Source organism: Cryptomeria japonica, chromosome 1, assembly GCF_030272615.1.
Source record: "Cryptomeria japonica chromosome 1, Sugi_1.0, whole genome shotgun sequence".
Classification (NCBI taxonomy): Eukaryota; Viridiplantae; Streptophyta; class Pinopsida; order Cupressales; family Cupressaceae; genus Cryptomeria; species Cryptomeria japonica.
Window position 1 is genome coordinate 390,852,283 of NC_081405.1, and position 15,409 is coordinate 390,867,691.

At 36.1% G+C, this 15,409-nt stretch overlaps 2 protein-coding genes across 4 annotated transcripts in view; one reads left to right on the forward strand and one right to left on the reverse strand.

The window, feature by feature from the left end:
- Positions 1 to 15,409, forward strand: part of LOC131070921 (probable protein NAP1) — a 258,974-nt gene that overhangs the window by 178,754 nt on the left and 64,811 nt on the right. For all 3 annotated transcript variants that reach the window (XM_058006606.2, XM_058006607.2, XM_058006608.2), the window contains one exon: positions 7,280 to 7,473. In XM_058006606.2, the coding sequence (XP_057862589.1) occupies positions 7,280 to 7,473 (194 nt within the window). The remainder of the gene's footprint in view (positions 1 to 7,279; positions 7,474 to 15,409) is intronic.
- On the reverse strand, positions 13,196 to 14,813 carry LOC131070922 (uncharacterized). Its single transcript, XM_059218274.1, has 4 exons — positions 14,538 to 14,813; positions 14,094 to 14,429; positions 13,893 to 13,965; positions 13,196 to 13,790 (listed from the first exon to the last, which is right to left on the reverse strand). The coding sequence occupies exons 2-4, from the start codon at positions 14,397 to 14,399 to the stop codon at positions 13,249 to 13,251; spliced, it is 921 nt and encodes a 306-aa protein (XP_059074257.1). The 5' UTR covers positions 14,400 to 14,429; positions 14,538 to 14,813; the 3' UTR covers positions 13,196 to 13,248.

The following is a 15,409-nucleotide window of genomic DNA, read 5'->3' on the forward strand; positions in this document are numbered from 1 at the left end:
AAAAAGTAAATTCAGAAAAACAACTATTCAATAAAAACAATATATAATAGAATAGCAATCATCCTAAACAATAAATAAAGTTGATTATTAAATTAAATATAAGGAAACTGCTGGTGTCAGAGATTGTCCCCTCACAATAGACAGTGATATTCAGTAATATAATCAAATTTGACTTAGTCTAGGATATCATAAATAATTAAAAGGGTGCAATTAAGAAACAAATCACATAACCACTGATTAAGACCAGCGATTTGCTGAAGACAAAAAGAAATGGAAAATATAGTGGACCAGATATATTAATTCACTGGTTAGTAAGAAGATTGATTATATATGGAAAATGAGTGATTAACAAAGGATGGATGCCGCTATAGCATTAATAATGAAGGGATGCGATTACAAGTCAGCAGTGCGGTAAAGGTAGACAGTGGGCACGTCTCTTGGAAACAACCCATCCTATGGTAAGGTATATAGAGGCACTCGATATCATTCCATTGGGGGCATGATGTAGGAATCTCGGTAGGTATATCATGTGGGATTTGTTATTCTTATTGATTCATAGCAGAGTGTTAAGACAGCCCAGTGAAGGTGGTGTATCCACCACTTTGCAAGGGCATAGACGTATGAAAAGAAGGATTTGACAAGCAGAAACAACGTCCACTATTATCGCAGAGACATAAAGAATTAGATCAGATATAACGAACAGACCAAGGCATAGCCTCTTACATGCAAGCGCACAATATTAAAGCCTTTATTCAGGAACAGTGACTAAGCATATTTGTCAATAACTATATCAGACTACACTAAAATAGAATTTTACATCTAATGTGTATTTAGTATTTACCTATCATGACAGACAGTTACGTTATATTTTCTTTTAATAAACTTAAATGTGACTATCAATCCGAGTTGGGTTGTTTCTTTATATAAGTTGTAAATATCTCTATGTAATCTATCCAACTGAAGACAGAACATGAAATAACCAGATAAGGGATATTACATATTGTCAAGAAGAACATCTAACATTCATATTGTCAAGAAGACATCTAACATTCTTATCCTTTTGGATCGACCTAGTTGAGGAGTTGACCCAATATCAATAATCGGTTGCATATTGAAAAGATCTAAATCAGAGAGAGCACCACACTGTGGCAGGCTCCTACAGATATATCAGTTAAGCAGCACCATAACAATTGAGATATATATCTCAAGTATACAGATCAGAAAAAGTTATCAAGATAAGTTGATCTTTTGAACTATTCTTAGAATTTAAATTAATAATGAGATGTCATCAGTTTGGTTAAATTTGATATTCTAGTTCTCACTTTAAGTCTGAATGGTTGTCTCAGGAATAAACTAAGGCAAATCCCAAAGGGGGACATTACACATTGTGCCACAATGTCTTCATCAATAGAATTATTAGTAGCTCTCATGTCAATAAAAGCAACAATTTGCTGCCCTTTCAAGATACCTCTAACCCTTAATGAATCATTTCTTTTAAGGCTAGAGAGTCTAGCAAGTATGCCTCCACTTCCCTTCTCTTCCCTAGACTCCTCTGCTGATTCCTCTTTTTCAGTTTCCTCTGTTTCAGTTTGCTGGTTTGCATTTTCTGATTTGGAATTACTAGTTGAATATACCTCCAATTGACATTTGTTTTTACCTTTTCCAAGCATTTATGTCCTGGGGCGCATGGTTCCTTGGCATGTGAAACAAAGATTTTTCTTCCTTCGCTCCTATTTTAAGTCATCTTCCACCTTTGAAGAGTGCTCTTTGGGCTGAATATTTTCCTTGTTATCATGCTTCCTACCTTTTTCATCCTGAAAGTTCTTGGACGCAAATTTGTTTCTTGAGGCAGCGGGCTCCATACTCTAGCTTTTCTCATAGCCTCCTGCAAACTTGGTGGATCGAAGGCCTTAACCCATCCTCTAATTGGCTCCATCAGTCCTTCACCAAAAAGGACTACCAACCTCCTCTTTGTAATATTAGTAACCATTACAAGTGTACTGTGTTGCCTCAACTTTGCTAGCTCTCTAAAATATAACTTTAGGTCCTTGTCAAACCTTTCAATGAGTTTGTTGTTGAACTCATTGTATGTGGTAATTAGATCGTGTCCAAGAGTGACTAGCCCATGGTACCACCACTTATGGGTTGTCTTATACAGATGCAAAGTGGCAAACTTATTTGCCTCATTCTCTGTCATAGGCTTAAGAGCCAAATAGTTATCCAACTTTTGAACCCAACCTCTGATTGTGCATTTGTCACCACCTTCGAAAGTGCTAAACTGTTGAAGCCCTATTCTCAACTCCACCTCATCTTTTCTTCCACCAAGTTAGATAACCGTTCAATGATAAGTGATGCTTAATCTCATCCGGAACAGTGTCATACTTAACATAAACAATCTTCACACCATCAACCAAAGGAAGTGGCACCTCTGGAGCAACTTGGGCCTCCTCCCCACATATGAAAATAGGTTGGAGAAGCCTTGGAACAAATCTTGACGTTGCTGTAGTAATGCATCTCTCAAAGTTATCCTACTGGTTTGTGGAGCTTGTTTCACCACTTTGACCTTGAGTGACTTGTGAAATTTCCCAATTCATCTTAGGAAGCATCTAGGACATCATATGCAACATAATATCAATTTTTTTCTCCGCTCTGGTATTAGGGCTAACTGAGCCAGCTTTGTTCTTACCCGTCACCCATGAGTCTAGGTGTGCTAGATAGCTTGGGTGTAGAATCTAGAGAGTTGTCATTGTTACTAAACAACCCCACCTGTAATCCCTGATCTGCTGCAAATGGATTCTCAAATGGAACCTGTGGTTTTGATTTCTTCTGTTCACGAGTATAATACCTTAGTTCCCTTTCACTCATAGATGATATTTCTGTTGCAATGAAGTTTAAAATTAATATGCTGGTAGGAAACCAGCTTTGATACCACTGTAAAGAACATCCCCTAATTATTTTTGGGAAATATCTTACGATTCTTACCAATGAAACCCCAGCAAGATTCAATACAAATGAACATGTAAATCAGAATTTTATGCTAACACAAGTTTGTTATTATGGCAGTAAATACTGCTTGCTATCACAAATTCTAGTGGGTCATTTACAATGTATTTCTGCCATCTGCTGTTCAAGTGTGAGACAAGATAGTATTTCCAAACAAGTGCTAAATGAAACCAAACTGAACATGCAATCATAAAATGCTATTAAATACCTCGATAACTAGAGATTGTATTATTTTGGATCTGCTGTAGCAACATAACTGTTAGGGCAGATCGTCAACAATTTCAAGTAATTTACTTCATGAGCAAATAAACGTTCCTAGCTATTGCAAAAAGTGTAACAAGCATCCAAATTCCACTAGCACTAACAAAACCCACAAAATCAACAACTGGTCTGGTAAGAAGAACTAGGCAACAACAGATCCTTTATTTTAACTGAAAACAATTTTAGACAGCAGGATCACTCTTACAACAATTCATTAACTTTCCCAAAGTCACTTGATGTAGAGCACATCCAGAAAAGCAACACCCCTTCAATGTGATCTAACAACCTTATACCTGCTTGGCTACTGTGGAAAACTTGCAACTTATGGTCTGAGTTCAGTTTCAGACCTGTACAGTCCCAGAAATGCCAGCAGTAGAGGCAGGGGCGAATTGCAATTAATTCATATTTCATCCAAAATGTGACTTTTCCATCCTGTAAACATTACAGAGGGAATTAGAGCGCTAGATGTCACCTTAGGGTTGGAAATGGCCCTCAGAAAATAAGCAACCTGACCCTGGGAACTCACGCCAGGCAGCCCTAGAATGTCCTTTAACGGTATGGCCACTCATACTGAATAATTTCTGCAGCAACACCCTTTAATAACACTCATAGCAGGTTGCCCAGCCTTGAAAGAAAATATATTTGATGAATTCAACTCACTTCTGCCCTTGGTCGCACCCCAATGAGTAAAGAGAGGGAGTACAGCTCATTTAGGGCTAAACCAGCGAGTGTAATTGTACGGCCAGCCTTGAAAAACACTTGTAGCATCTGGAAACACCAACAAATGCCTGCAATAAACTTGAATATACAACCCCAAAACCTGCACTCAGAAAACGTTGAATATTTTGATTTTTCTTTGAACACCGATTCCAGAAAAACTGTAAAAACCAATGTGATTCCTGTGTGAAACCACACTACCAGCTAGGGAGAATGTTTCATCACCGAAACTAGTGTTTTGATGAGGGTTTCCGTCCTCAAGCAACCATGGAAGAACTTCTCTGTTTAAAATGAAAATATTCAAAGTTTTCTGAGTGCACGTTTTGGGGTGTATTTTGGTGTTTATTGCAGGGATTTATTGGTATTTGCAGATTCTATATGTGTTTTACAAGGCTGACTGTGCAGCTGCACTTGTTGGTTTAGCCCACTGAGCTGTACTTCCTCCCATTGGTTATTGAGGTGTGAAGTCAACTGATTTGGATTCAGGATCACAGGGCCACACAAGATGCGTCTTATAGCTTGAATTTGAGTGAGACGAAATAAAACACAGTACTTTCACCCAAGCCAATTTTCTCAAATTATTACTGTTGGGGAAACATGTACTTGCACACTCAATGAAAACATTAAACATATTTGCATAAAACAAGATAGCTGAAGTACAACATATAGCAATCAACAAGACAATATTCAAATGATGATAACACTCAATGAAAATATTAAATATATTTGCACAAAACAAGATAGCTGAAGTACACCATATAGCAATCAACAAGACAATATTCAAATGATGATATCGATATCTACATCTAACTGAAAATCATCTAACACAAGTATGATCCAAATATAAAGATACATAATAATCATCACAATGTTGAACTTAATCATAATTACATATTCTATTGAAAACAATTGTGTCTGAACAATGTAGTATTCAAGCATATAATTCACACAAATGAGTCCAAAGGACAACATTCATATACATTGATGGCAATACAAACATCATCGGCAAGTATAGTATTAGTAGAAAAAAGCAGCTGAGCAATAAAATGAGACAAACATCTAGGATCTTATATCACCGGGATGAGGCAAGAGATAACACATGTGGGCATCATACATTAAATAATCCTGTAGTGCCAAATAATATTTTGGTTTTGAGACATGACGGTTACTTGGGAAGTTCTTGGGATATATGCAATATTTGAATATTTGTGCTATAATTTGATTTCATGATTAAACACCATAGTGCTTTGTGAGTAATATTCGAGATTGATTGAGAAAGAAATTGCTTTTTTACGAGATCTTGTCTCACATGGCTAATTATCAGAATATTAAGAATCGTAATTTGTTATGGTTTTACCAATTGATCATCTGTTTGTCTATTGGTTTGAAATCATACTTTACAGTCAGTGCTTTAATATTGATACCATATGAATTATGATATTGATAAATTGCAATCATTTATAGAGACAGTTTATCTTCTGAGCCACGAGCAGAAATCAATCTTTTTGTTGGTTTGCAATCACACATAGCACTCAGTGCTTTAATATGGATACTAATTAGATTATGATTGATATTAATTCAAGTCATTTCTAGAAGCAGTTAATCTTCTGAACCATGAGAAGACTATTTTTCTTTGTATGGAAGCTCTAAATTGTTAAAGATGGTTGTAACTCTTAAAATATTATTCGGTGCACTCTTTCATATTTTTTGTTCAGAATTGGAGATGTTTACTAGTTTATTGTTGTAAAATTAGAAATGCATTGGCCCATTAGCTGGATTGATGGTTGAACGAATCTGTCTGAGTGAGTGAGCAAGTGGCAGGCACTGCAGAGAACCAAGGAATTTAACTAGTGGCAGGCATTGAATACAACCAAGGAAATTAGCTCTGGTTCTATGATATTTCTTGTTTGGGAATTTAAACGTTCTTATATTTGGGATAGAGCATCCCCAAAGACGTGCAGTGCATTTTAAATTAGTTTTTAACATTCTCACACTGAAGCTAAGAACTTGCTTTGCAGAGGTTTGGATTGATGATATCAAAATATGAATCATTATATCAGGATGCATGACTTGAATATTACTGTACTGGTGTACTAATACTAATTTGTTTTTGGTGTAAAATATAGGCTGTAGAATATCTCAATTATCATTTTACTTTCAGAACATCCAGTCCTAGTTTGAGAATGATTGAAGTATGTGATAGTAGTCATCAGTTTTCCACAGTCTATGAAGATGATTTCTAGTTTTTGGATTCAATTGTGTAAGCTTTTTTGCATCAATGTTTGGGATCATACTTAGTGATCCATCATAATTGCTAGGTTTTCTTCATCCTTATAATAGATCATTGAGTGTGATTCAAAATATTGATGCAGAAAAAGAACACAATTGAATCTGAAAGCTAGAAATTAAAATTTTGTGATGTTTTAGCAAGATTCAACAATGTCATGTTTGAGTCAATTTCATTAACGCATATTTCATGAGTAATGGTTCACAATAACCCATCTTTCATGAGCATGAGTGGTCCACCTCATTGCATTTTGGTGATGCTCACATGGGTTAAGCATCAGGACTCTTTGAAAGGTACCCATCATACTACTTCCAATCAAGTGCACTTAACCATGGAGTTTCCCCCATTATCAAGCCCATTTAGCTTGATGATGAAGTTTCCTTTAAGTGCACTTAACCAAAGGACTCCAAAATCAATGGTCCATAAGACACAACACTTGCCGAAGGTTTTACAAATAATGTAGCAAGATAAAGTTTCCCTTGAGTGTGCTTAAACAAGCAGCTCTAAAATGAATAGTTTATAAATCTTAACATATATTCTTAAGGTTTTGCAAATGGCTTAGCAGTGGACTTGATCTTGGGGTATCTACATAAGTAATGCACTTGAGATGGAGTAGCACTGTGATTTGTGACCCAGAAAGACTTGATGTTTCATCTATGTGAGTATGCTCATGTGAAATGATTTCTTGTGAATCACTACATATGAAATATGGGTCAGTGGGATTGACTCAAAAACAACACAATTGAACTCAGATAACAATCACATAATTCAACACACTGCCAAAGATACCACCAGATAAAATTAACTTTTCACTTAAAATTGTTGCTGAATTTTCCACATAACTTTCAGATTCATGCTAGTAGTTTTTGATATTTTTTTAAACACAAGTACCTGTCCTTATGCAAATTCTAAAAATGTTTTTTTTAATGTTTCTATTAGTGTGAAAGTGGGGTTTCTGGAAGTGACGGATATAATAAAAACATTGCAAATGAAATTACTTTGATTGTGCAGCTATCAGGGGATATGCCCTGGCATACTTAACAGCTGCAGCAGAGAGGATGCGCTTTTTACTTGGAAGTCCAGGCATGGTAGCTCTGGACATTGATGTGGAGTTGCGTGGCCTTTTACAACAAATTCTTAGCTGTCTAGAGAAATTGCCAAGGCCTCAGGGTGAAAATGTTTCCACAGAAATGGTTGACCTCTCTGTACGTAAGCTTTTGTTCTATTCTTATATAGAAAATGGTTTTAGTGAGTTAATTATAATAGAGGTTACCATCCATTTACTATGGATTCCTTAAGAATATGCTAACTTTGTAATCAGCAGGTGGGTTGTATAATATGATACTCATTGCAAATGGATTTTGAAAATTATACCTTTGTTTATGATGGAAGTTTACGGTTAGGCATAATTATTCAATATTAAAGTACCATCTATAATAATTAAAAATAAGTAACCAAATAGGAATTTTTGTTCCTCTCCATACAATGAATATTTAACTTGTTCATTTTAACCAAACCGTACAATATCAATGCATGGTGCCTACGTGGGGTGGGCATTGCTTGCGAGATGGTTCACAATGGAGTGATAAACATCAAGTGATAACTTGGCCTGGAGAGTGACATCCTTTCCTGAAGTCATCCATCTGAATCATTTTAAACTACAATGCACATGCTGGAATAGAATGGTGAAAGAAAGGAATAAATAACATGAACAGGAATGACAAGACAGACCACTAAATTATGAGAAATTTGATGCCATATAGTTGTCATACTTAAGTAGCTCTCAAATTGAGACACACATTTATGTAGATACATATGTATATGCCATGTTACAGAGTTCGGTGGATTTTAGAGTAGAAATTCTAAATCCGGTGAACATGAAAAATATTTGGAATTTATTTGAAATCGCCATTATAATTGTCCCCATGTTGTACAGTTTGTGAGAGAAATATTAGGTTTAAATCTTGAGCAGACTTTTTTAATGGCTTTTAAAATAGAAAACTATGAAGAAAAAATAGGTTGGTCGCTGCTAACGTGGCCTTGGCAGGGCTGATGTTGACACTGTAGGTGCGACATCTGCTCCACAATGTCGGACGCAAGCCTTTTGAGTCCAGAGGTACATTTCTCTTTCTTAGCACATACAGAAGCACGTATACGAGATACGATCTTCATTCCTTAGCATTGGGCACTTCATTTGTCTCCAATGAACGAATCCCAGACCTTCTGTGCTGGGGAGATCCTCAAATCAATGCCATTAACAAACGAACCTCACCTTCCTGTATTATCAGTTAAACGCAGACATAGATAACAAGTGTTACAAACAGGAAGGAAAAAAATTATATGTAAATTTTTATTAAAAGCTTGAAATTTTTTCCTTTGTTTATTAAATTTTATAATTTTATTAACTTCACGTTTTCTCATTTAGGTTTTATTAATATTTATAATTTTAAAAAAAAACTTTATGAAGATAGATTTAGGTAAATTTTTATTTTAAAATGTATAAATTTTCAATTATTTTAAAAATGATTTAGTTTGATGCAAAAGTTCTAACACAGTTGAATCCAGAAACTAATTATAATCAGCATCATGGACTGGAAATCTGATAGATCTAATTATAAAATCATTTACTATTAATATTTTTAAATTTGATTTTAAAAAATTTAAATTTAGTGAATATATATTATTTTTGCTTGATGAAAGTAGCCTTGGGGCTGATACCCATATGTTGAACTAGAAAGTTTACGTTGTTATGGCAGCTCTTTTATGGAGGACCAGTTACCAAAATTGCCTAGTGGGGTATAGGATTCGAAAAGCCACTTGGGTGCCTAAGAAAATTTACATTTAATGTTATGGCAGCACTTTCAAGGGGGACTAGTTACCAAAATTCTCTAGTGGGATATAAGATTCAAAAACCCACTTCGGGTGCCTAATAATGGCCTCTTGTTGACATGGTACTACCATTTCAAACTATTAATTGTAGGCAACTTATACTAACCATGCTATAAGCATATACATCATATTATCAAATTACAAACCATTTCTCAACCATGTTGCTTAGAATTCTCTTCCTCATCATTTTTAGTGATGTCGTTCATGGTGAAGGTCCAATCAATTCTCGGGGATAGTATAGCCCCTATGGAAAAAATTTAAAATCAATACCCCACTTACATTGATGTTTGCACAGATCATCATTGAATTCAATGATTGAAATGGCAAATGATTCATTGAACATTTGGGACTGCATTGAACATTGGCTAATATCTTGGTCTAGGATGAAAACCAAGGTTTGTAATAGCATCATCCAAGGTGGTTTTGAGCCACTGGTGTCATTGAGGCCTAATCAAGGACTCATAAACAACCCTAGTCACCTCCCGTATTTCACTTGCTTCTAAAAAGGCAGCTACAAATATTGAAGAAATGTCCATATTAACTCTAGTAGAGAGGAATACCTCCACCCAAAATCACCTTGCTTGTGTGTATCATGATCATTGCCCTAACCTTGGATACTTTTCTCAACCAAAGGTAAGTTATTTTCACCTAGAAAGGCTATCTACCACTTCTCAGCAATTGATCTTATCATAATGTCCATAATCTCAGAGAGGCAATGCTGACATGAATGAAATTGAAGTGATGCTTTAAAATCTCAACGTTTGAGCTATCTAAATATCCACCCATGATGTATTGTGTGCTAGAGCCTACTTTGTGGAAGGACATCCTTCCTTCACCCCACATGTGTGCCCAACATTCTTGCCAACATCATTCATTTTTTGAATAATACAAGATCATCATTAAACTATTTGGGGTTTAGATTTTTCCACATGTCTAGGGACTTCCCAACAATATATCCCTTCTCACTATTTATTGCAAAATTTGTTGGTCTACCATGTGGGCGTTAATTTCTCTATACACATATCTTATTGTATGGTCTTCCATTCAATCTATGAGTGCTGAAATTTGACTCAATATCCTACTTATCTTCTAATTCAGTGTCCTGCTTTTCTTAGTGGCATTACAATAACCATGGAATTGTTCACTTGGTAGTTCTAAAAGTAGCACCTAAGCCTTTACTTCATTATTCGTTTTGTTCTCTAGACCCTTTGCACACTCCAACTAGTATTCCACCATGATTTCTTCATATCCAACTAGCACCAGAGCCTCTACAGTTCCCTCTAGGAGTACCATCAAAATTGAGTTTACACAAGCCTTTTTCGTGGAGTAGCCTAGCACCTACAATCCTTCGATTTGGTGGTGGATTAATCTAACTTGCCCCATGAGTGGGGAATCTAATAAATATATTTAAATAACTCATAAATTGCAGATTTACAGTATAATCAAATTGAATTACAATTTTTTTTTTCAAATTTTATTGGTTGAGGAATTTGTTTCGAGTTTTTCATGGTTGAACGTGAAGTCTAAGATGAACCTTGTGACACTGTGTATTTGTATGTGACATTTACATATACATTAACACACATATGATGCTAGGATTGAAATAGCAAATGCAGAATTGGAATAACATAATTGATTTGCCAAGGAGCTAGAAAACCAAGATTTGTTAGATGAATGGATTTGGAACTGCAAAGTTACTATACAACTATTTGGAGTTCGTATGTCATAGGATTAAGAGCTAGGGCTTGAACAATAAATGCATAACTGAAGTTACTGAATTAAATGGGATACTTGGGTTGAAATTCGAATGGAGGAATATGCTACTGAAGACATAAGTCGATTTGCTAGCGTGTTAGAAAATTTGGATTTGTTGGATTCATTGAACCTCGTCTGCCCACTTCTAGATGAACACGGCTTTGAAAAATGGATTTGGAATTGCAAATTCACTATACAATTGTTTGGTTTACTTTTGTAAGTGAGGAAATAATATCCAGCAATTTAGGATTAAACTTGTGCCTGAATTTTAAATTTAGGTTGTGGATTGGGATTGGTAGCAAGTTGATGACTATTTCAAGTTTGCCTCGTCTTGTTGTATTAGTTTTTGAAATGGGGTGATGTCTAGAGACACCATTTGGGATTTTGTTAAGAAAGGATTTATTTCAAAACAAAAGTGTTTTCACTAGAGACAATGTAATAATCTGCATAATACCAAAAGAGCTCTCCAATTCTCCTTTTAAAAGTTTCCTGAGAACTTTCTAGAAAACTCAATATAAAATCACTTTATTAACTAGCAATTGCACCTTAGTGTGCAATGGGTATGCTGAACGGATGTGGAAGGTTAATTAGAAATAAAATTGGTCTATTTTTTGCACACAATTGTGAAATACAAGGGGTCAATTGATAGGCCATTTACAAAATGATGTTGTTTGTGTAAAAAAGGTTTCAATGGAGAAGTGATATCTTCAAACCAAGTATGCATCCACTTATAGGGATCTAAACACAACTAAAAAAAGCCTATGAATTAGGATGATAATCAATCTCCATTAGGCTTATGTTATGTTTGCTAAAAGGAGATAGAGAGAGAGAGAGAGGGGGGGGGAGGGGGGAGAGATGGACAAATAGGGAGAGAGAGGCAAAGATGGGGGAGATGGATAGATAGAGAGAGGGAGACATGTCTAGAGGTAGAGATGAAGATAGAGAGGGAGAGAAATAGATATAGGGAGCTAGAGAGAGATAGAGAGGCATAGAAAGAGAGGAAGAGATAGAGAGACAAATTGAGAGACAAATAAAGAGAAGTAGAGATAGACAAATAGAGATGGAGAGATAAAGAGAGAGAAATTTAGATACATGGAAAGAGGAAGAGAGAGAAAGAGATATATGGGGAGATAAAGGGAGAGAGATAAGTAGAGGAGGGAGACATATAGATAGAGGGCAAGATAGAGAGATAAAGTGGGATAGAGAAATTAATATAGGGAGAGAGATAGAGAGATAAGGAAATAGAGGTAGAGAAGGTATGGATATAAAGAGACTGAGAGATGAGTGAGAGAAAGACAGAGAGAGCTCAATAGAGATAGAGAGACAAGGTGATATAAATATAGGAGGTAGAGGGAGATTCAGAGAGATAGAGAAAGATCTAGGGAGATAGAGGTAGAGAGATATGTACAAAAAGATATATAAAGACAAATTGAGAGATATAAATATGAAGCGACAAAGATGGGTATGCTAAAGAGGCGTGGAAGGTCAATTAGGGGAAAAAATGGTCTATTTTTTGCATACATTTATGTAGTACGAGGTAAAATGATGTTTGTGAAACAAAGTTCACAATGGAGGAGTGATAGCTTTCAATAAACTACACATCTACTTATAGGGATCCAAATGAAACCGAAACAAAATCTTCCAATAAGGAAGATAATCAAACTCCACAACAAACAAACTCATGTTGTGTTTGCAATAGGGAGAGAGGGAGAGAGAGGAAGAGAGAGAGTGGAAGAGTGTGAGAGAGGTAAGTGTTGATGTTGTAGCGATAGGAGATATCTTCCTCCTAACCGCTGTAGCACCTGTATTAACATTTTTTATTATTTCCTTATAATTTTTGTTAGTATTACCTTGCTTACCTAATTGATGTCTTTCAAATACGTCTTCTTCATATCTTAACTGGTTGTTAAGTATTATTTATACCATAGTTGAAAATCTCGGACTCGCCTCGGACTCGGCAAACCAAAATTTTGGACTCGGACTCGGACTCGTGAAAGACTCGCGAAAGACTCGGCAAAGACTCGGCAAAAAAAAAAAAAACCGTAGTTTTACAAAAAAAACATAAATAAATTAATGCATTTAGAGAACATAAGTGCCATAATTGAAAGTTTGAAACATTACACATGTCATATGATCTACAAAGTACAAACACGCAATATTTGAAATTTCATCATTCATGGCAGCATATTCAAGTTTCAAGTTTCAACTCTAAAATGTATAATACTATAATGGCAGCATAAGTATATAAATGTTCACAAAACTACATATAATGATATGTCCAAGTCCAACTGCAAATGTGAAAAACAACAATGTGAATGAACAAACCAAAGAGAAGACTACATCTTCCTCTTTGTATTTTTCCTAATATAGCTCAATTTTTCAGGCCTTGAGCTAGAAGTAGTAGCAGTGGGTGTTGTGGTATCTAAATGGTGAGATGATTCTTCTTCAAAGTCAAAGTCCTCATCATCATCCTCATCTTCGTCCTCATCTTCGTCCTCATCTTCATCCAATCTTGCTCCTTCTGCATCTTGTGCTGCTCCTCTCTCTATTTCTGCAATTTCTTCTTCGGTAAGGAGGACATCATCACCATCATTTTGTTCATTCATGGTCCAATCACCATATGGATCAATTTCATCCAAGTCAATGGCCTCATGTGAAACACCCTCCACCTGTCTAACTCGAAGGCGAAGGTTGTACCGAACAAATACTAGATCATTGAGCCGCTTTTGTGACAATCTATTTCTCTTCTTTGTGTGAATGCTTTCAAAGACACTCCAATTTCGTTCACACCCAGAAGCACTGCATGGCTGAGACAAAACACGGATAGCTATCTTTTGAAGATTAGGCATGCCGGCACCATAATTCTCCCACCATAAATCTACACAAAACATTTAGAAATGTTAGAATTGAGAAAAAAATGTAACAATCAAGTTTGTAGGTTTTTTCTTGCACTATTGAACTAAGTTACTAAATTTTTTACCTGGTTGTTGTTTTCCTCTCCTATCAATTGCTAGTTGTGATGAGAAGAGTCTCCCCTCTGCACTTTTGTAGATCTTGAACAATGAACATTTCCAAATTCAGAAATAGATACTAGATAGTCAAAGTGTCAAACTCAAATTCAATAATGAACATTTCCGAATTCATAAATAAAGATAGAGCAATTGCAAATGTCAAATCTCACCTCCAACTCATCAAGAACCTTGTCTCTCAACTCAGGATCAGGTGTCATCTTATCAATGCATGTAATAACACCTGCCATGACCTCCTCATCAGCCCTAAATGAATCAGAGAAGTAGAATTTCGGGTTCAAAAAGTAGGCGAAGGCATGTATCGGTTGGTGGAGTTGGTTTGTCCACCTACGATCAATGATGCGCCAAAAGATTTCACATTTTCTTGCATTTCCACGATAGTAATGTGAAATGGCCTCTTTGGCCCTATCCATGGCCTCATAAATGAAACCCATTGGCATGCCCTCTCCATCCACCATACGAAGAACCCTCACCAAAGGTTCTGTCACCTAAAAAAATTAAAACAAATTTTAAATTAGTACAAAATCAACCCCTAAAAAATAAAATCAGCAAATAGACAAGATTGTATAAACTTTACTTTTGTGTTTGTTACTTACCGCAGTCAACTCCTCTCCACTTTTATTGAACCCTTCATCAAAAACAATGCTCACAATCTTCTTTGCTTCAGGTCTTTTGGAGTATGCAGACCCCAATCAAGCATCTGACACAAACATCTGCTTAAGATGAGGAATGGCACTAAGAATGCTCTGCAAAGTGATGAAGTGGCTAGCAAATCATGTCACTCCAAGTCGCACAAGGTCCTTGCCATTTGTGTGTTTTCTCATCAAAGCAAGCACCCAAGTATGGTTGTAGATGAATTTGGTGACACTTTTTGCATCTTCAACCACCTTCACCCATCCAATCTTTCCAATGTCCTCTAGCACCAAGTCCAAGCAATGTGCAGCACAAGGACTCCATGTAATCGAAGGATGCCTCTGCATAAGCATTCTACCTGCAGATACATATGCAGCTGCGTTGTCCGTGATAATTTGGACAACATTCTCAACTCCAACTTCCCGAACCACACCATCCAACAGATTACACAAAGTCTCTGCATTTTTTATTTCATTTGAGGCATCAACAGACTTTATGAATACCATTGCACCATTTGAAGCCACCAAGAAGTTGAGAAGAGTCCTATTCCGTCCATCTGTCCATCCATCAGATAAAATGCTGCATCCTTTTCTCTTCCAATACCTTTTCTGATCATCAACCACACCTTCTGTATTTTTCACAGCTTTCTCTAGCAATGGCCCACTGAAGTCATGACCTATTGGGGCCTTAAACCCCTTACCCGCCATTGTACATGCATTAACAAAACTTTCCCAATACACATTGTTTGCTGCATTGAAAGATAGATTATTGTAAAACCAAAAGTTTGAAGCTGCTATCCGTGCTTGTTCATGCTTCTCTCTATTCCATCCTGTAC

Coding starts and splice junctions, on each gene's coding strand:
- LOC131070922 (XM_059218274.1), bottom strand. CDS start 14,399: ATGGTGGATGGAGAGGGCATGCCAATGGGTTTCATTTATGAGGCCATG. Junction 13,966..14,093: donor AGGTTCTTGATGAGTTGGAG/GTGAGATTTGAC, acceptor TCATTGTTCAAG/ATCTACAAAAGTGCAGAGGG. Junction 13,791..13,892: donor GAGAGGAAAACAACAACCAG/GTAAAAAATTTA, acceptor TGTTTTGTGTAG/ATTTATGGTGGGAGAATTAT.